Source organism: Dichotomopilus funicola, assembly GCF_033296635.1.
Source record: "Dichotomopilus funicola strain CBS 141.50 unplaced genomic scaffold C8A04scaffold_31, whole genome shotgun sequence".
NCBI classification, from domain to species: Eukaryota; Fungi; Ascomycota; class Sordariomycetes; order Sordariales; family Chaetomiaceae; genus Dichotomopilus; species Dichotomopilus funicola.
In genome coordinates, this window is record NW_026944052.1 from 1 (window position 1) to 18,350 (window position 18,350).

Genomic DNA, 18,350 nt, shown 5'->3' on the forward strand with positions numbered 1-18,350 from the left:
AGCGTCTCGAGGCATCGCCCTGAGGTAGGATCCCAGATCTTGATAGTCTTGTCGCTCGATCCTGATGCGAGACGCTGGCCATCGGGCGAGAACGCGACCGAATAAACCGAGTAATTATGCCCTTTGAGCGTCTCGAGGCATCGCCCTGAGGTAGGATCCCAGATCTTGATAGTCTTGTCGCCCGATCCCGATGCGAGACGTTGGCCATCGGGCGAGAACGCGACCGACCGAACCCAGTCATTATGCCCTTCCAGCGTCTGGAGGCATGCATCCCAGTCCGCTTCCACTATCGGCTTCGTCCTGATCCAGCTAGGTACTTCTGCCCTAAATGTCTTTTTCACCAGACTGGAAGCTGGTGCAAATACAAGGGCCGAAGTGTACGTCTGGAGAGGGGCTTGCCCTACTACCCATCCGTAGGCCAAAGCAAACCGGTACGCATCCCAAACGAGTTTCGTCAGTTGGCTGCTCTCGGTGCGTCCCTATATGTCTGTCAGTCTTGGTTTCTGGTGTTAGGTGGGAGACTCACCAGTATGCCGTTAAGCTGTGTTATGGCGATAATGCCCTCCGACATTCCTCGGAGTAGGCTGAGAGCTTCGAGCCAGTAAAGATACTTTTGCTCAAGGAAGGTCTGAATCGTATCTAGCGTGTTTTGTTGCGGCGTGTCTTTTCCGGTAATTGAGTCGCGGAGATGGTCAACCCAGAAGACGCACGAGTACCGTACTGTGGCCAGTGGGTCTGGAGATGGCGTTTTAGCCTTGTTAATTGGGAGTCCCAGTTCCTTTAACCCGTAGATGTCGCGCCGCAAGACCGTAGACATCGCGCTAACCGATCTTGAGAAGATAATGTGGTTTATATCTTCCATGCCCCGAGGAAAGACCCAGTTGCAAGCCTTTTGAGAAGCTTGGTGCGCGGCCTTCCCCTGTAGAAAGTCTTTGGCTGATTGGTGGACGAAGTAGACAACCTTCTCTCGAAGAGTCAAAAAAGACCCGCAAAGCTTTATAAGCTCTTCCAAGTACTCCGGATGATCCGAAATGTCGTCTGGCATCTCGACAACAGCAATAAGTTCAGGAAGGCTGACGGGTCGGCGAACGACAGTAGCGGCGGCAAGGATTCGCTTGCAAAGATCTGCATCGTTTGAGGTGTCGATGTATTTCGTCATTCGCGCATATAGAGAATCCAACCCGGGTGGAAATGCGCGTAGCTTCTTTAGCGTTTGCCATCTGCGGACGTCCGGGTCGGCGAGTGCCTGGCAGACTAAGGCTACCCAGAGAAAGGTTCCATTCGCGTTGGAGGAGAGATAATGATGTACGGCATTCTCCATGGTTTTGTCGTAGTGTTTTAGGCTGGACAAGTAGAGAACTTTGTGCCGAATGAATGCTTCAACGGCTGCGGTGACAGATTCGGCGTTCAGCTCGAGGCTGAGCTTGGACTGTTGGGCGACGGTCGACAGCTGTTCCTCGATCTGCACCCAATTGCGACCAGACACGACCAACTTGACACGAGTGGATACCGACGATATCTGAACGATTAAGCTGAGAAGCTTCTGTTGGTCTGTGACACATTCGTCCAGAGCATCAATCACCAAGTAGGTGACCTTCAAGTTCGGATCTTCTAACATCTCCAGTAGAGTCTTCGACAAGACGATCCATGCCATGGCATCATCCGAGGCGTACATGTTCTCGGGCAGGTGTAAGAGGAGACGTGGCTGCCGTTGGGCGAGGAGGTATATTATCCCCCGTAGGACTGCAGTTGCGTTGTTAATGCGCGAGTCCGTAGCTTGGCAGAAGAAATATGCCAAATTGCCACCGTCAGCGATAACAGGTCGCTCGAGCTCATCAATAATGCCACAAAGCAACATAGTCTTGCCTTTGCCGGGATCACCCTTTATCCAGAGCAGGCGGCTCTCTGTTTGGTAGCGCCATCGGTTGAAGTCGTGGTTGTCGAAGACCCAGCGGTAAGCGTTAGCCAGCAGACCGCCCTTTGCCAGTTCGATGCCCTTCTTTTCAACCCGCGGGTCACGCGGGTCAGCGGACCACAGCTTTGCCAGTCGGTGAACATTCTTCTCAATCTTCTCCTGCAGCCGATCGAACGCCTTTGCTTTTCCTTCGCCGTAGAGAACCGGCATGTGCACGTCGAAGATGCCGAATAAAGAGTACGCCTTGTCTTCTTCAAGTGTGGTGTTTCGCTTCTCGGTCCACGCCCTTCGTTCATCAAAGCTGAAATCCGACAGCGGATATCCCTGGAGGGCTCTGACGGGAATCTCGGTTATATGGTGAATTTCCTTTTCCAAAGACTTCTTGTCTCCCAGACGCAAGCCTTCTTTAGAGTAGAACTCGACCGACGTTGGGGCGATAAGCTCTTGGAGGGTCCATCCTCTGGTGAACCATCTGCTCTGTTGGAAGGCCTCCTTCCAACCTCTAGAGAAGAGCTTGGTAATTGCCGGCGCAGTGAGTTTGTTGAACGTCCATCTTTGGGTGACACATCCGCTTTGTCGAACGACCAACTTCCAGTCGGGGTTGTCTGTGATATCCTGCTGATGGGTTGAGACATCTGCTAGATAGACATAACAGTTTGCCGCGTCGCGATACCACTGAAACATGGAGTTCAGTGCTTGCTGAAGCTCGGCAGCGTCGGACTTGTCGATGCAGCACGTGTCGACCCAGAAGTATTTCAGTCCATCGCGTTCGGCTTGATCTCCGCAGAACTGGATCTTAGCATAACCCGCTTTTTTCTTGGCCGTGCCATCCTCCAGGTCTTTGAAGAGGACCTCCTCCTCGCCCCATGTGTGTGAAAGTATCGCGTAAGGGGGGATCTCGGGGATCACGTCGCTCGGAAGGTGCTTCGTCAGATGGAACTCGCCAGTGCCGTCGCGTTCCAGGAGCCGCATGACGCACTGGGCTCACGTCTCGGCAGGTATCGTTCCGCAAACAGTGATGGGGTTCGCGGAGGAGAGGATTGAACGTTGTGGACCCTTGGTTTGAGGCATCAGCATCCGAAGTACGATAGCTGCTAGTGATAGGTAAGAGCTACCTATTTTTGGCAGTCGGAGCACGTAGCGCGCGTCTCAGTGGTTTCGATTAGCATATTAGACCTTGATGTAGTTGTGGTTGCGGTCGTCAGAAGTTCTACGATGTTCCCCGCCGCCATCACAAACCCCGCACGGTAAGCATTCGGTGCATTGGTGCCTGAACGGCTCGCGAGTGATTGGGCGTCTTCGAGCATCGTGATGAGTATGTGAATTACTGATGCACTTTGGAATATGTCTCCTCCAGTTGAGCGACAACTGCGGAAAATGCCATGTGGGAAATGAAAAGAGGAACTGAGACGAGCAAGAAGCCGAACTGAGCTTGGCGGAGAGGAGAAATGCCAAGTTTACAACAGGTAGCCCGCTTGAATAACAAAGTACATGCAGGTGGTCTTGCACTGTGGAAGAAATTCACGTGCTGATCGCAAAGCTCTCATTACCTAGGGCTATGAAATGGTACTTATTGCGGAAATGTCAGATCTGAGCCAAAATTGGCTCTGCGATGTACCTTCAAGTTTCTCAGGTAGAGCTGGTCCGTGCCCAAATTGATCAAAGAGTGCAAGACCGGACACCGGTTTCGCTCCCAGCTGTATGACTAACGTTATTGAATTCAGGTCATGGTGAAATTCTAGGTTCGACAGGCGAATCTCATATCTCATGTTCAACTTTTCCCTTCAACATCGCAAATCTGCATGAAGATGATATTCAACTTGGATTGTATCTAGCAGTTTAGATTCCCCAGCCAACCCCCCAAATCTCTCAACATGAACTCAACCACCCCTCCAGAAGACCCCCAAAACCAAACAGACCCCCCCACCAAAATCCGCACCCTCCTCCGCGCCAAAGACGACACCTCCCGCTTCGTCGGGCTGGCCCTTCTCAAATCCGTCCTCAACAACACCCCGGATCTCCGCAGCAACCATGACATCCTCATATCCCTCTGGGAAGCCATCCCACCCAAGTTCTTGGCCCGGCTGATCAAGACGGGGTCGACGACATCTGCGCGCAGGGAGCCGTCCAGCAAGGAGTCCTCACGCAGGGAAGCCAATGATATGCTGGGCCTTGCCGTCTCGGTGCTGCATACTTTTGCGTCGTTGTTATCTGGGGAAGCGAGGCAGAGCCTCAAGTTTGTGGACAGGATACCGCAGCTTGTGGGGTGTCTTTTGCATAGGTAGGCAAGCGATTACCCGTCCCGCTTGGTGGTTGAAGAAGGTATTCTGACAATGTAGCAGTTCGGATGAAACCACCAAACTAGCCCTCGAGACGCTGGTCAGTCTTGTCAGCCAGCCGGAGGGGGCCCGGGCATTCACAGCCGTGGAAGACCTGACTCCCCTGACGGAGATCGCCTCATCACAGCCTCTCGCGCTGGATGTGCTGCTCTACGCGTGGCTCAACGCCATGGCTGCGGTCACGAACAGGGACAGCCTGAGGAGTAAGATGGATAGCACCATCGGCAGTTTGGTTGTCTCTTTCAAGGGCACAGATGCTGTCACGCTGCTTAGCTTTCTTGGGAATTTGCTGCCCAAGCTCGAGGCTGAGGCCAGTTACCCGGCTATCATGCCATAGCATCACCATGCTGACTTTTACGCGTAGATCCTACCGTCAAACCCCAAATGGCTTCCTTCCCTCGCAAGCTTCATCCACAACCTCGTGGCCAGCCGTCCCACTTCAGCCGGCCGCGAAGCCTTCACCAACCTCTCCGCAGCCCTCCTCGAAGTCTACCCCTTCCACGCCCCCGCCCTCCTCTTCAGCAACCAAGATACCATCACCCCCAAACCATTTTCGTCGTCTTCCTCCCACCCCTCATCATACCTCCTCATCAACCTCCTCCAAGTCGACCTCCGCGCAACCCTACCCACTCTCCTCTCCCAACTCAACAACCCCACAACCTACCCACCCACCGCCCACCGCCTAACCTCCGCCTTCAACATCACCTCCCACTTCACCGGCTACCTCCTCCGCTCTCTCGAGTCTTCTTCTGACACAACAACAACACTCTCCCTCGCCCCCGACCTCCTCCTAACCCTCCGCAAATCCCTCTCCGAAACCCTCTCCCTCACCGCCGAGTTCCTGCGCGACCGCTGGGATGCCTCGGTCGCTGGGGCTATGGGTCTGCACCCTGATGCGCGCGCGCCGGCCCCTTCGGCGTCTACCGCTTCTCACACCAGTGGTGTGAACGTGACAAGCGGAAGAGGCGTACTAGCGTGGGACTCCATAACAACCAGCGTAGCCTCCGACCCGCTTGTGCTGGCCGCCGTGCGGTGTCTGGCGATCTGGGTGAGGGAAGACGATGGGGAGGTGCTGAGAAGGGAAGTGAGCGGGTTGGCGGATTTGTTTGTGGAGTTGTATCGGGGGAGCTGCAATACCCCCAATAACAACAACAATAACAACGATAACGATAACAAGAACGGCCCGGATGCAGGCCCCAGCCTAGACTTCCGCCGCGCAATCCTCGTCGCCCTAGAAGGGATAACCGACGAGCGCAAAGGCCGCGAAGCCGTGCTAGAACACGGCGGGTGGGAGGTCCTCGCGGCTGATCTCCTCGATATTTTCACCTGCAGCAGCAGCTCCAAGCCCGCCCCCCCAGCCTCAGTCTCGGCCTCAGTCTCAGGATCAGGGTCAACAGCCGAAGAAGAAGACAGCGCGCGCGGCGTGGAAATAGTCCGCGTGCTCCTGCAGATTGCGGAAGCGGAACAGCCTGGGCCGCGCGAGGCGTGGATGGATGTTGTTACGAGGGTTGCTGCGTGGGAAGTGCCGGATGTGCCGGACGGGAATACGGAGAAGCCGTCAATTGTGGAGGAGTGTCAGGTGGCGGTGCTGCAGCTGGTTACCACGCTGTTGGCGAATGCACATGCGGGTATGCGGAGACGGTATGTGCATTCGATGAGTGCGGTCGTGGGGATTGCGCGACAGTTGTTGGAGGGGGGAAAGGTTGAGGGGGATGAGGGGTTGGAAGAGGCGTTGAGGGATGTGGTGGATACCTTGGAGGGGATTAGGTGATGTGCCAGAGGTATTCGGGTGATGCTATGTGGCTGGTTTGTTTGTGTGTTGGTTGTTTGGAAGCGACACTCGGGGTACGGACTAGGAAACGCCTTCCGCTCGGGTGCGAACGCGATACGATCTCCGGTATTCCCGGTACTGTATCATTCAATCAAAAACAACGCTCATAAACCACGCCGGTTCTCGAAATTCACATCCTCAACCTCAACTCACAATGTCCTCGTCTCAACATCCTCTATCTTACCCTAACCCTAGAGACCTCTTGTCCCCTATTTACCCCTTATAACCTGTTCACCCCTCATAACCTACCTACTCCTGATCGACCTATACACCTCTTATCAACCCGCACCCGTGGCTTAAATACCCCATCATGCCCAAGCAGCACCCCCTCCCCAATCCCGCCGCGACAATCCGCAAACAACACTTCCTCCACACCTTCCGGGCCAGCCTCTGCAGAACCTTCCACGACCACGGTCCAGACCACAAACCGAGTGCTTCCTGGCCGTCCTTTGTCTTGCCCAACGACCCGGGCCGGGGCATGTATCTGGGGGAGGGTAATAATACGCACGCTGCTGCTGCTGCTGCGGTGGTGGTGCCCGTCAAGACGAGTAATAGCCAGGGGCAGATCCCTGTGACACCTTGGGTGGTGGGTGAGGGGGGTACTGCTGCTGCTGCTGCTGCTGCTGTTCCTGCAGGGGCTTCTTTGGGAAGGGTTACTTCTGGTCCTGGGCCACAGAGGGCGTTGACCGTCCGTACGCAGGGTTGTAAGTCGTCACAGTAACCTACATATCATGAACCTAGGAACTCCCTCTTGTGAACTTAACGTCCCTAACATATGAGACCAGCCCACCACACCTCCCCAATATTCCGGCACCACCACCGCAGCACCCCCCCGACCGCCTCCTCCCCCGGTCCAGCCGCCCTTCTCGCCCTCTCCGACTCTGTCCGCGCCTCCCTCGCCAAACACGCCAACTTCGGCCCCCAAGCCAACGCCCTGTCTTTTTTCTTGCAGCTCGCCCTGCTCGAAGAAACCACCACCACTTCCCCCTTGGGCACTAGCACTCCTTTGGGGACTAGAACTCCTCTGGGGACTGCGGGTGTTGCTCCTAGTCTAGACTTTGAAACAATCAAATATGCCCGTCTTGATAAGTTAGTCGCTGAACTGACTGTGTGTGGGGAAATGCCGTTTACGTTGGCGCCGAGGTTTGTGCATGATGTGGTTACGGCTGCACGGTTGGAGCAGTTGTGGAGGGGGAGGTTTGGGGTTGAGTATGCTTTGTTGGATGAGGTGCGGGTGAGCTATCTTGCGTCGAGGTGGATGGTGGGGGCTGGGTCTGGGTCTGGGTCGAACTCAGGGCTGAGGTCGGGGGGTGAAGGAGGAGGAGGGGGGAAGGGAGGAATAGGGGCAGTGCCGAGACGGGTGAGGGTGCCAAAGTTGTTGGTGGCGATGCGGCTGTGGCCTGGGGTGAGGAGGGAGCAGGGGAGGGTGTTTAGCCCGGGGGAGTATGTCCCCCTTTTCTTATTTATTTCTTCCTTTTATTTTTCTTTTTTTATTGTTTCGAAATAATACCCCTCATCTAAACAACATCACTAACACCCCCCAGCTAGTACCTCAACCTACCCTGCGCCCACCTCGACGGCGTCGTCAGCACCGCCCACGAAACCACCATCAGCACAGCCACCGACGACATCCCAACCCTCCCCTTACTCACCGGCCGCGAGATCCACGCCGGCCACCTCCACCACCGCGTCCGCTACCTCCGTGAAGCCACCAGCACCACCCTCTCCCAGTTGCACCCGGCGCTGATCCCCCACCCGGGTCGACATGTCCGCGTGCTCAGGGGATACCAGCTGCGCAGTCCGTTTGCGCCGGCTGTGGGGATACGGAATGATGGGCTGTACGTTGTAATCCCTTACCCCCAAGTCTAGATCGTGAAGGTTGCTAATTACGGGGAGTAAAAAGATGGAAAGTCCTCCGCTACGGCGAACGTCTAATCCACCGCGCCAGCGGCCGGTACCGGCTAGAAATCGACCTCGAGCAAGTCCCCGGCCAGCCGCCCATGGCCGAGCTCATGGCTGTGCCGCGGCCGTCGCATTTGGACGATTGGGATTTGTATAGACGGTTGGAGCCGGCACCTCCCTTACGGATACCGAGGCAATCTGAGAGGGAGGGTGAGGTTCTGGCTCAGGGGCAGACCCGGAAGGGGGCTCCGAGAGAGCAGGAGAAGACAAACGATAACGGGACGGCGGTGCCGGTCCCGGGGCCATTGGAGGATGGAGGACCGGGGAACAGTGTCAAGAGTGAGCCGGTATCCGGGATGGAGAAGGGCGATAGCACGGGGGGTTGCTTGAGCATGTTGATGGGCTGGAGAAGGGGGAAAGGGTGATGACAGGCCTGAGTTCTTTAGTGTTTGGACAGAAATTGTAATCAGTAGCTATATTGTATCATTAAGAGGGCACGAGAGAGTCTTTCTCATCGCGCTATTGCTCGCTTCCCCTTTCAAAGCTAGAGATCGCAGCGCAATTTGAGAAGTTGTCTAACATAACCCTAACCCTGTACCTCATCAACCCTCAACATCGTCAGTGCCCCCGAAGAGGGGCAACTCACCTCAACTCACCTTAACTCAACCTCAGCCTCAAATCAACTCCCATCCGACCACCCCAAACACCCACCCCTTCCTCTCATCCAACACCAACTCACCCGCCCACACTCACCAACGCCGTAAGAAAGAGAAGGAATACGGCATGGGCAAAAAAGACACCAAGTCCTCCGGCGGAGGAGGCAAGGCCGACAAGGGCGACAGCAAGTCAAAGAAGGGCAACGGCGGCACGAAGGGGAAAGGTGATGGAGATGCCGGGGATGCAAAGGGGGGTGGGAAATTGAAGGGGATGACGATTAATGTTAGGCATATTTTGGTATGTTTTTATCGTTTTTATTCTTCTATTTCTTTTCTCTCTTTTTAGGGGGTTCGTTCTTCAATTTCACTCTTAGTTACCCTTCACTTCTTTGATGATACTTTGGGCGTAATTTTGTTTCTGGTTTCTCGTATCGGGTACCACAGTCATTTCTACGACTCCATAGGCGCTACCTGATGAAACTGACACCTCTCTCCTGGAACATAGTGTGAGAAATTCGCCAAGAGTGAACAAGTCATTGAGCGGCTCAACAACGGCGAAAAGTTTGACGCCGTGGCTAAGGAAATGTCGGAGGATAAGGCCAAGGCGGGTGAGTTGTTCTTATCGTTACTTTCTTTCCCCCTCTCCTGTACAACATCTCATACGCCTTAGGTGGATCACTTGGCTGGAAGACCAAAGGGTCGCTGGACCCCCAGTTCGAAGAGGTGGCCTTCAAGCTGCCGCCGAGTCCGGTTGATAGTCCCACATTCGAGAGGGTCAAGACGGGATTCGGGTATCACATTATCATGGTCGAAGGGCGTAAATAGGTTTCACATCTTGTCAGCGGGAACAGCGGGAGTATTGAGGGTTTGGGTCGACAACCAAGTGCCAGTCGCAATGCTTCTTTTTATTTTTTGTCTTCCTCTTGAACTTTCCCATGTCGCATGCATGCCAGAAGGGGTGTATAACCGCGTGAGAAAGGGAGTAACCCGCGCCAAACCTTTTAGGTTTTGTTTTGTCCCAGCCGACGAGAAACCAGGGACACCCCGAGGGAGGCATCATCCGGGTCACAAAATAACCCGGAAGAAAAAGGCGCCCGAAAAAAAACCCAGACTTCCCAACCCCAACTCCCTCTATGCATTTCCCAGTTTTCGGCCCCTTTCCCCATTTCCCTGAAAGAAAATGCCGCGACCATCGACCCCTGTGCGCACGCCTACGCTTGGGTCCGTTTACGCCTCAGACTGGAAGTAGTTGAGGAGGATGGAGCGCTCCTGCGACTCCTCACCCCAGTCCTTGACGACGACGCACGAGCAGTTGACAACCTTGCGGGCGTTGCCCTCACGGTCGAGGACGCCTAAAGAAAGAAGACTCGAGTTAGCAAACCCCCGTTCCGTTCCCAATAACCCCTCTATCCATTCCCATATCTCGGGCCACTCACAGAGACCAGCCCACTCGCCGAGCTGCTTGCCATCGGGCACCTTGATAAGCGGGATCTTGTGCTCCGAGCAGAGCGCAATGACGAGCTTCTTGTAGGCCTCCTCCTCGCACGACTCGTTGAGGACGCACATGTGCGCCTGCCGCCGGTCGAGCGCCTTGGACGCCTCGCGGAGCCCGCGCGCCAGGCCGTCGTGCATCAGCGAGAGCTTCAGCACGCCCTTGAGCGCGTCCAGGACGGACATCTGGCCCTTGCCGGCATCGGCCGACACCTCAACCTCCTCCTGAACCTCGGGGGCGTTGGTCTCTTCTACGTCCGACTAGAGTGGGGGAAAGAATTCCATGGTTAGCGGGGGTGTTCTCAAGCGAGTACGGGTTGATGATGGTTTCTCGAGAGTAATTCGTCGGCGGTTAGGGGGGAGCTGGTGGAATTGGCCAGATTTGGCTGGCCGAAAACTGAAGCGGGCGAAAATAGGGACGGGGGCCTGTATGAGGGGAAACTATGGGGGAGCTCACCATCTTGACGTTTGTTGTTGTAGATAAGGTGTCGGTTACGATCCTCGAAGAGCAATTGGTAATGTGAACGTTTTTCGTGAAGTTGCGGAGGACCTCGACTCCCGGGAGAAAGTCCAAGAAGAATGTGTGTGGGCTCTCGGCCCCACCATTCCGGCCTGGACCCGAATTCTGACATTTTGTGTGGCCGCGGCCTCTCCAATGGCAGCGCTACCGCATTGGGTAAGCGCACAAACCCAGTGCCCAGCGTTTAGGGCAAGTTTTCGCGTGCACGGGCCACCACAGCTCCCAGCACCTCTCGTGTCAATTTTTCTTTTCGTCGCGCGAACTAAAACCTTGACCCGCTCGTCGACCCGATCAGATCAACCATCACCAGCTTCTCAGCGCAGGCACAATTGAGGTATGTAGTTAGGCCCGAGAAATGACTTCTCAACAACAGGACGACGCCTTTCGCGAAGGCCGAGGAGAGCAATCATGGGGCGGCTGAAAGCGACGATGAGTGCGGAAAGCTGCCCCTTTGATACGCTTCTCCTCTTCGGCAACTGAGCAGGCAGAACCCTCTTGAGAGACTTGTCGTCAACTCGAGGGCACTCTCCGCGCTCTAAAGCCTCGAAAGGCTAACGTAACACGCTTCGGCACGTTTGGCAGATACCTCATATCCCTTTAGACGATTTGAGAATCTCCCATCTCGACCACCCCCCACAACCGCCAAAATGGTCCGCACTTCCGTCCTGCACGATGCTCTCAACAACATCAACAACGCCGAGAAGGCCGGCAAGCGCCAGGTCCTGATCCGCCCTTCCTCGAAGGTCATCATCAAGTTCCTCGAGGTCATGCAGCGCCACGGTACGTTAAAAAGCTTCTTTTGGACACAATATACCTCCGAATGGACATGTAAACGGACCCTCGCAACTTCGCACACTGCCCGCATCCCTCGCCCGCCACCCCACCAACTCGAACTTCGGCATGATAACTAGGCGATGATCTTTCCTGCTCCACGATCCAAGCCCTTTAAGTTGCCGAGATATTAAACACCAATGCGAGGGTCTTACACGTTCTCGGAGGCTACAATGATGTCCAATGTTTAATCTCTCGCAACAAATCACTGACTGAGTTATCATTAGGCTACATTGGCGAGTTCGAGGTTGTCGACGACCACCGCGCCGGCAAGATCGTTGTCCAGCTCAACGGCCGGTGAGTACATACATCCCTGAGGCCGATTTCCTCCTAGACCCCCAGTTAACCATTGTCTCCAGCCTCAACAAGTGCGGTGTCATCTCTCCCCGCTACAACGTCCGCCTCGCTGAGCTCGAGAAGTGGGTCGTCAAGCTGCTCCCTGCCCGTCAGTTCGGCTTCGTCATGCTCACCACCTCGGCTGGTATCATGGACCACGAGGAGGCCCGTCGCAAGCACGTTTCTGGCAAGATCATCGGCTTCTTCTACTAGACAATTTACCCAAAAATGTATGAGCCGAGAGGAGTTTAAAAGAGTAAAAAAAGACAAGACGATGGACTTGGCATTGTGCTAGGCGTTGAACTGCGTTTTAAGGGATACCCTTCCGTGATTATATAGATCCGGACCTGTTATGTTTATCCAGACAGGATTGTCGTAATACCTGCCGTATGCGGCCGGTTTCCCTCAAGCCCCCTAGATGTCCAAACGATGAACTTTTGTGTCCTCATAGAACCTATGATGTGTTACGTTAAAACTATGTATGGACGTCAAAATAAGAGTTTGTTACAGGGGGACACAGCCCCAACGGCAGTGACGATGCACCCCGGGAATCGCGAATGTTACCTAATACTTTGTACATATGTATTTCCAAGGGCGCGGAAGTGAGGCACGATTATTCGATGTGGTGGCGTCCATAATTGTGCGCGACAAAACCTCTAACAGGCATCGTCGGCGTCCTACGGGGGGCGGCGTCACTATCCGGTAACGATTTCGGACCCACAAACTTCCCGCATCCCGCGTCAAATTGTATGTGTTGTGAAGTGTTGCTCTTCCTAAACCGAACAATCGTCTATATCGACTTTCCACATTCCGTGTCAACCAATCGCATATGTGACGAAGTGTTACTATTCCCAAGCAAAACAATCGTCTATGCCGTCTTCCTACTTGTAATGGACGCTCTGCCGCAATGAGACCGAGTGCATTTCATTTGTCTACTCAGACACTTCGCCGCCGTCTTCCGCCGTTTTACCAGACCTCTGCCCTTCTACGTCCTCTTTCCCGCCCACAGAATTCACCACAAAACACGACGCATGGTTATCGATTTGCCAGTACACCCCCAGCGCCCGCTCCCGCTGCTGAGTCTTCGATCGGAGAGCCCCTGCCTGAAGGATCATATGTCGACTCATCTCAAGGCAAGCGCTATATCATCGGTAATGTGCTGACTGGACGGAAAAGGCCCAGGATATGGCATGTTTATAGCGCAACGTAGGTTGACTGACTCTCCTTACGACCCGTCTTTACAAATTGAGAGGGCGGAAAATTCCTAACTACATTTCACCTGGTAATTCCAGACATGAGGGGAAAAATTTCCGTCTGAATGACATCGTCCCGGCCAAGTTCGACTCCGTTGTATCACTACAGGAGCGCATCAAGCACTCGCGTTATATCCAAACGGCCGTAGACAGTATCCCAGAGCGGCATATGCTCGTGTACCCCCGTTCTAAGAAGTCACTAGCCCGTCTCGGCATCGCAGCTCTTTCCTCTACGGCCAAAAAAGCCATCATAAAGGATGTCCTCACTGGCCTTGAGGATCTACACGACAAACACATCATTCACAACGGTCAGCCCCCCCTTTTCGGAAGGAGTATATTATGTCTGCTGATAAAGCCTACAGATATCAAACCTGCAAACATCATGATGGATACCTTCAAAGAAGAGAGCAGCGATATTACATCGTACAAACCCCAGATCAGCGGCCTACAACGTGCGGTGGTACTCTCATCCGAGGACAAGGGGCTTACGGGCCGACTCTCAAGGTTATACCTCTGGAGAAGCCCAGAGGCTTGGGCAGAGGGGATCCAGAATACCCCGTCAGATATCTACTCCTTTGCCCTCGTGGTAAGTCCTTCTGTCAATATAATCCGCCAATGCCAAAGAAAAAAAAACACGAGGTACCAAGGACTGACCGGCACTCAGGCGATCTTAGTGTGGACCGGACGGATGGTTTTATTGTCGGGCGAGACGGGCCCTCCTTGGTCCAACAAAGGAGGGCAACAAATACTCCGGAACCACCTGTCCTACTTTGGCGGCGAGACCGAGGACTTCGAGGGCTTTGTCAGGTATCACGGGGGGGATGACAATCCGTTTGTCCAGCGCGTTAAGGATCTGCTCTCTACCTTCAACGAGGAGCGCCCGAGGGAGCCTTTTAGTGGGTGGACGTGGGTAGATCCCCGGTTTAGGGATCTCATTTGTAAGATGACTTGTATGGATCCGTTGCGGAGGATCACGGCTCGGGAGGCGTTGGGGCATCCGTGGTTTGCGGAGGACTAAAGGAGCCGGGCAGAACGACGAAGTATTCGGAGGTGGACGCTATCTCGGTACTTCGTATACCTGTGTGTCCTATTGGCTGGGATTTTCGATATTGGGTATTGAAGTGCCGGCGCAGTGTCTTCCGTACCTAGCCATGGGTATCGTGAGATGCGCATGGTGCGGGCGAGATATGTAATGTTAACTGTCATTGCAACCTCCCGAAACCTTCAATTTGGCAAAATGATTCCATCAACGCTGCAACGATTCTTGACACTCGATGCGTGCAAAATTGGGTGTGCAAGGTGTGTAAACTTGTTTTGTGCTAGCGTGCCAAGAAAATTAAGGTTCTCCTGCCATTTGGGGCGGGAGACCACCTATTGACGTTAGTCCGGACTACAGCGAAGTAGCCGTGAGAACGTCTTCTATGGAGCGCCACAGTGCAAGCTCCGGCCATTCCGCCCGAGAAATTAGGAGAGAGCCAGGAGGGCCAAACAATTGCAGGCTTGCAGCAAACATATCATCACGCCAGGAGAGAAGGTTGCATTCGTCCTGCGGGCCCCTTGCGTGCCCCTGAGGAAGGAAAAAAAGGGTGGAGTGTCACTGGAGTGCTCAGAGCCGGAAAGCTTAGCGGTGGCTTTTGCCGCTTCGGGCGGGAGTCCGGCCAGACCGTAGGATCGGCAAGGGCTAATTTGATCCTGTCGAGGAAGGCGGCAAGACTCCGAAGAACAGTGCGCCCCCCAACGGGAAGAAAACAGGCTCAAGACAGGCGACAGGTTTGCCGGTTGTTGGAGCAAAGAATCCACTCCTGTTCTTGGCATACCTCGTGCCAGCTTGGATTCGCCCCCTTGGAAGGTCTTTCATGCGAGCCAAGAAAGAGAGCCCCCCAGCTATGATGCGCCGCCTCCAACAAACTGCATTGTCACGTCTGCTGCCATCTTCTTCTTGGTTTGTGAGTCCTTCATCATTCCGATGCGGAGCGGGCATATCTGGAACGCAGGGAGAGAGCCGCCGCCTCCTCGACGACTACGCCAACGCCAACGCCAACGGCCGCGAACACGCTTGAAACCGAGAATCAGCGAGCCCTCACTCTAGAGTCTAGAAGGATTTAGTGGAGTTACGGAGTAGAAGGGGATCATCGCCCACGAGCCCGAAACCCCGGCGACGACCGTTGGATTCATCGATTGATCGACTTCGGCTAGCCACACGCCTTGACCCTCCGTCTTAGTTGTCTCGTCTTTCGTCAAGGACAGAACAGCTCCGACAGCGACAGCGACAGCGCAGGACATACATATGGGCGACGCGCTGGGCCCGCGCCTCAAGGGTGCCGCTGCCGCGGTCAGCTTTCCCAAGCGGACAATGCGCAACCGCCACCTTGCCCTGCTCGGCGTCATTTTCTTCGTCGTCTTCTGCCTCTACTCGATCGCCCGCAAATCGCCCGACAGCTTACAGGGCGCGCCGGTAAAGGCCGAACCACCACCACCCGTGCAAGGCCCGGATGAGTCGAAACCGCACGAAGTCATCGAGTTCACGAGCAAGAAGTTCGTAACGACAAAACCGAAGCCCGCGCCGGGCGGGAAACACCCGATATGGCACCTCATCGCCGACGCCGAGCGCGAGTTCGAGGCCGTCAAGGCGCGGCAGTCGCAGACCTTGAGCGAAGCCGTGGCCGAGTACCGCCGTCGATACGGGTTACCACCGCCCCCGCACTTTGACAAATGGTGGGCCTTTGCGAGGAGCAAGAAGGTCCAGCTGGTGGACGAGTTCGACACGATCCACGATCTGCTGACGCCGTTCTGGGGCCTGAAGCCGTCGACGATCCGCGCGCGGGCACGGGAGGTCGTCGGCAGGGACAACCAGCTGATGGGGATGCAGGTCCGCGGGGGGAACATGTCGCACGTTGCGGGCGGGTGGGACTGGATGCGGGATTCGGTCATCGGCATGACGGAGAAGTTTACCCAGCATCTGCCGGACATGGATCTGGTGTTCAACGTCAACGACGAGTCCCGCGTGGTCGTGCCCCACGACGACATGGCCCGCCTCGTCCACAAGGCCAAAACAGTGACCATGCCTGCGGCGAACGCCGTCAAGGCCCCGCGCAACGACTTCACCAAGAAGCCCGCTGATCTCAACTACAACGGCCGGTTCGACGACGTCAAGACCTCCCGGTTCGATTTCTTCCCCCACCAGTCCGTCTGGTCGCACTCGCGCCAGTCGTGCCCGCCCGACTCGCCGTCGCGGATCCTCGAAGAGGACGAGCAGTTCGACGACATCGAGAAATACAGCATGGGCGAGCTGGGCTTCGTGTCCAACTGGACAGCCATGTCCGACATCTGCTTGTCCCCCTCGCTTGGGTCGACCTACGGCTTCTTCGAGCGGCCCAACTCCTACGGTGTCGTCCAAGATCTCGTCCCGATCTTTTCCCAGTCCAAGATCTCATCCTACGCCGACATCGTCTACCCGTCGCCCTGGTACTGGGTGGGGAAGGTCCCCTACGACGAAAAGAACGATCCGTCCTGGGACGAAAAGCTTGACCAGCTGTACTGGCGTGGATCCACGACTGGTGGGTTCTCGAGAGAGGGCGGTTGGCGCCGTCAACACCGTCAGCGGTTTGTGCAAAAGATCAACGCTCCCGATGAGGCCAAGGTCCTCGTGCCCCCTGCACCCCCAACCCCTGATAGCACCGGCACAGAAACCGGAGCGATCGCAGCAGCCGCCGCCGCACTAGCTGCCGACACCCCCCCGCCATCCGGCAGTAAGAAACAGGAGAAACAACAGAAACAAGAGAAACCACCAAAACTAGAGAAACCAGATAAACAGAAGCAAACCCCGCCCCCACCATCCCCCGACAAAAACCAACAATGGACCCCCCTCTCCGTCCCCCGCGGCGACTTCAAACACCTCCTCTCCGTCTTCTTCTCCCACGTCGGCCAATGCGACCCCGGCGACTGCGACGCCCAGCGCGCCTTTTTTACGATTCAAGAATACGCCAAGCAGGAAGACGCCCTGGGATACAAGCACGTTCTCGACATGGACGGCAACGCCTTCTCGGGGCGGTTCTATGCGTTGTTGCGCAGCCGCAGTTTGGTGTATAAATGGGCGATTTTCCGCGAGTGGCATGCGGATTGGTTACGGCCGTGGGTGCATTATGTGCCGCTGAGTTTGCATGGGGAGGAGTGGTTGGAGGTGGTGAGGTTTTTTGCCGGGGGGACAGCGCCGGTTGTGGAGGCTTCTGGTGTTGTTACTGCTGGTGCTGCTGCGGGTGAGGGGAGTGGGGTTGGTGGGGTGAAGGTTGATGCTGGGCCTGCTGGTGATGGTGGTGTGCTGGGGAAGAGGGGGGTAGAGAGCGGGAAGGGGAAAGGGGAGGAAGGGGGGAAGGTGGAGGAGAGTAAAGAGGGGAAAGAGGCGGAGAGGATGGCGTTGAGGGGGAGGGAGTGGGCGGGGAAGACGTTGAGGAATGAGGATTTGGAGGTGTGGTTTTTTCGGTTGTTGTTGGAGTGAGTATTTTTTTTTTCTGTCCTTTTATTTCCCCATTTCCTGTTCTTCTTTCCACTCTTTTTTTTCACTCGCCGTTTCTCTACCCCCTTCCCACCGATCAAATACAAAGTACTAACCTCGAACCCACCCACAGATACGGACGTGTCGTAGACGACGACAGAGAGAACATTGGATACGTCGGCTAAACACCGTCCAACGCAAGGGGCTATACATCACCTTGGATACCATCACCTTACCTCGCCTTACCTTGCCTTACCTCACGCTACCTTACTTATCCGTATTTATCACGTGTTATATATAACTCACTACCACTTATTATCACCTCATCATCAATATGGGTGGCTGGTTTGGATCGCAGAGGCCGGGATGGAAATAAATGACAGTGGGTTCGTTCGATCGTCGGCGGGATGGGAGGGTTAATGAATGAGTCAAATATTTTGGATTATTAGGTTGGATGGGTTGGCTGGATTGGACTGGATCGGTCAGGATCGGTTTAGGATTGGATAGGACTATTTGTTATTGTTTTCGTTTTTGTTTTCGTTTTTGTCGTTGAATTTATTGTTATTGTTCTCTGACCAACAGAGTGAGTGAGCTCCCTGGTGGTGTTGACGAACACTGTGTGCAAATATTCAGAGTAACGACTATCTAATTGTCTGCTGACCACCTGGGGTCTGTCTTGTTACGTGCTGTGCCGACTTGTTGGATGAGTGAAGTGGTAAACTGGTTATTTGGCCGGTGAAGTAGTGTGTTGACTGTTGGAGTATGGGTCATGGGTGGGTGGAGG

General features: G+C 55.0%; 7 protein-coding genes across 7 annotated transcripts; 5 read left to right on the forward strand and 2 right to left on the reverse strand.

Annotated features, from left to right (window-relative positions):
- Nucleotides 1-490: 490 nt before the first annotated feature.
- On the reverse strand, nucleotides 491-2,887 carry C8A04DRAFT_12208 (NACHT domain-containing protein; the record flags this gene model as incomplete). Its single annotated transcript, XM_062777253.1, has 2 exons — nucleotides 491-2,404; nucleotides 2,501-2,887. The coding sequence occupies 2 exons, from the start codon at nucleotides 2,885-2,887 to the stop codon at nucleotides 491-493; spliced, it is 2,301 nt and encodes a 766-aa protein (XP_062636983.1).
- A 902-nt stretch (nucleotides 2,888-3,789) lies between these two features.
- C8A04DRAFT_28604 (Neurochondrin-domain-containing protein) lies at nucleotides 3,790-6,025 on the forward strand (the record flags this gene model as incomplete). Its single annotated transcript, XM_062780705.1, has 3 exons — nucleotides 3,790-4,196; nucleotides 4,258-4,564; nucleotides 4,619-6,025. The coding sequence occupies 3 exons, from the start codon at nucleotides 3,790-3,792 to the stop codon at nucleotides 6,023-6,025; spliced, it is 2,121 nt and encodes a 706-aa protein (XP_062636984.1).
- Nucleotides 6,026-6,395: 370 nt separating this feature from the next.
- C8A04DRAFT_28605 (uncharacterized protein) lies at nucleotides 6,396-9,468 on the forward strand (the record flags this gene model as incomplete). The annotated part of the gene is made up of 7 exons (XM_062780706.1): nucleotides 6,396-6,789; nucleotides 6,871-7,532; nucleotides 7,634-7,923; nucleotides 7,989-8,326; nucleotides 8,757-8,941; nucleotides 9,149-9,251; nucleotides 9,314-9,468. The coding sequence occupies 7 exons, from the start codon at nucleotides 6,396-6,398 to the stop codon at nucleotides 9,466-9,468; spliced, it is 2,127 nt and encodes a 708-aa protein (XP_062636985.1).
- Nucleotides 9,469-9,870: 402 nt separating this feature from the next.
- Nucleotides 9,871-10,594, reverse strand: C8A04DRAFT_28606 (50S ribosomal protein L30e-like protein; the record flags this gene model as incomplete). The annotated part of the gene is made up of 3 exons (XM_062780707.1): nucleotides 9,871-9,995; nucleotides 10,080-10,395; nucleotides 10,592-10,594. The coding sequence occupies 3 exons, from the start codon at nucleotides 10,592-10,594 to the stop codon at nucleotides 9,871-9,873; spliced, it is 444 nt and encodes a 147-aa protein (XP_062636986.1).
- A 707-nt stretch (nucleotides 10,595-11,301) lies between these two features.
- C8A04DRAFT_12145 (40S ribosomal protein S22) lies at nucleotides 11,302-12,034 on the forward strand (the record flags this gene model as incomplete). The annotated part of the gene is made up of 3 exons (XM_062777230.1): nucleotides 11,302-11,434; nucleotides 11,713-11,782; nucleotides 11,845-12,034. 3 exons carry the CDS (start codon nucleotides 11,302-11,304, stop codon nucleotides 12,032-12,034), a joined length of 393 nt encoding a protein of 130 aa, XP_062636987.1.
- Nucleotides 12,035-12,728: 694 nt separating this feature from the next.
- Nucleotides 12,729-14,092, forward strand: C8A04DRAFT_12209 (kinase-like domain-containing protein; the record flags this gene model as incomplete). The annotated part of the gene is made up of 4 exons (XM_062777254.1): nucleotides 12,729-13,027; nucleotides 13,114-13,382; nucleotides 13,437-13,660; nucleotides 13,739-14,092. 4 exons carry the CDS (start codon nucleotides 12,729-12,731, stop codon nucleotides 14,090-14,092), a joined length of 1,146 nt encoding a protein of 381 aa, XP_062636988.1.
- A 1,335-nt stretch (nucleotides 14,093-15,427) lies between these two features.
- C8A04DRAFT_12159 (glycosyltransferase) lies at nucleotides 15,428-17,751 on the forward strand (the record flags this gene model as incomplete). Its single annotated transcript, XM_062777234.1, has 3 exons — nucleotides 15,428-16,823; nucleotides 16,881-17,565; nucleotides 17,700-17,751. The coding sequence occupies 3 exons, from the start codon at nucleotides 15,428-15,430 to the stop codon at nucleotides 17,749-17,751; spliced, it is 2,133 nt and encodes a 710-aa protein (XP_062636989.1).
- Between the last annotated feature and the right edge of the window lie 599 nt (nucleotides 17,752-18,350).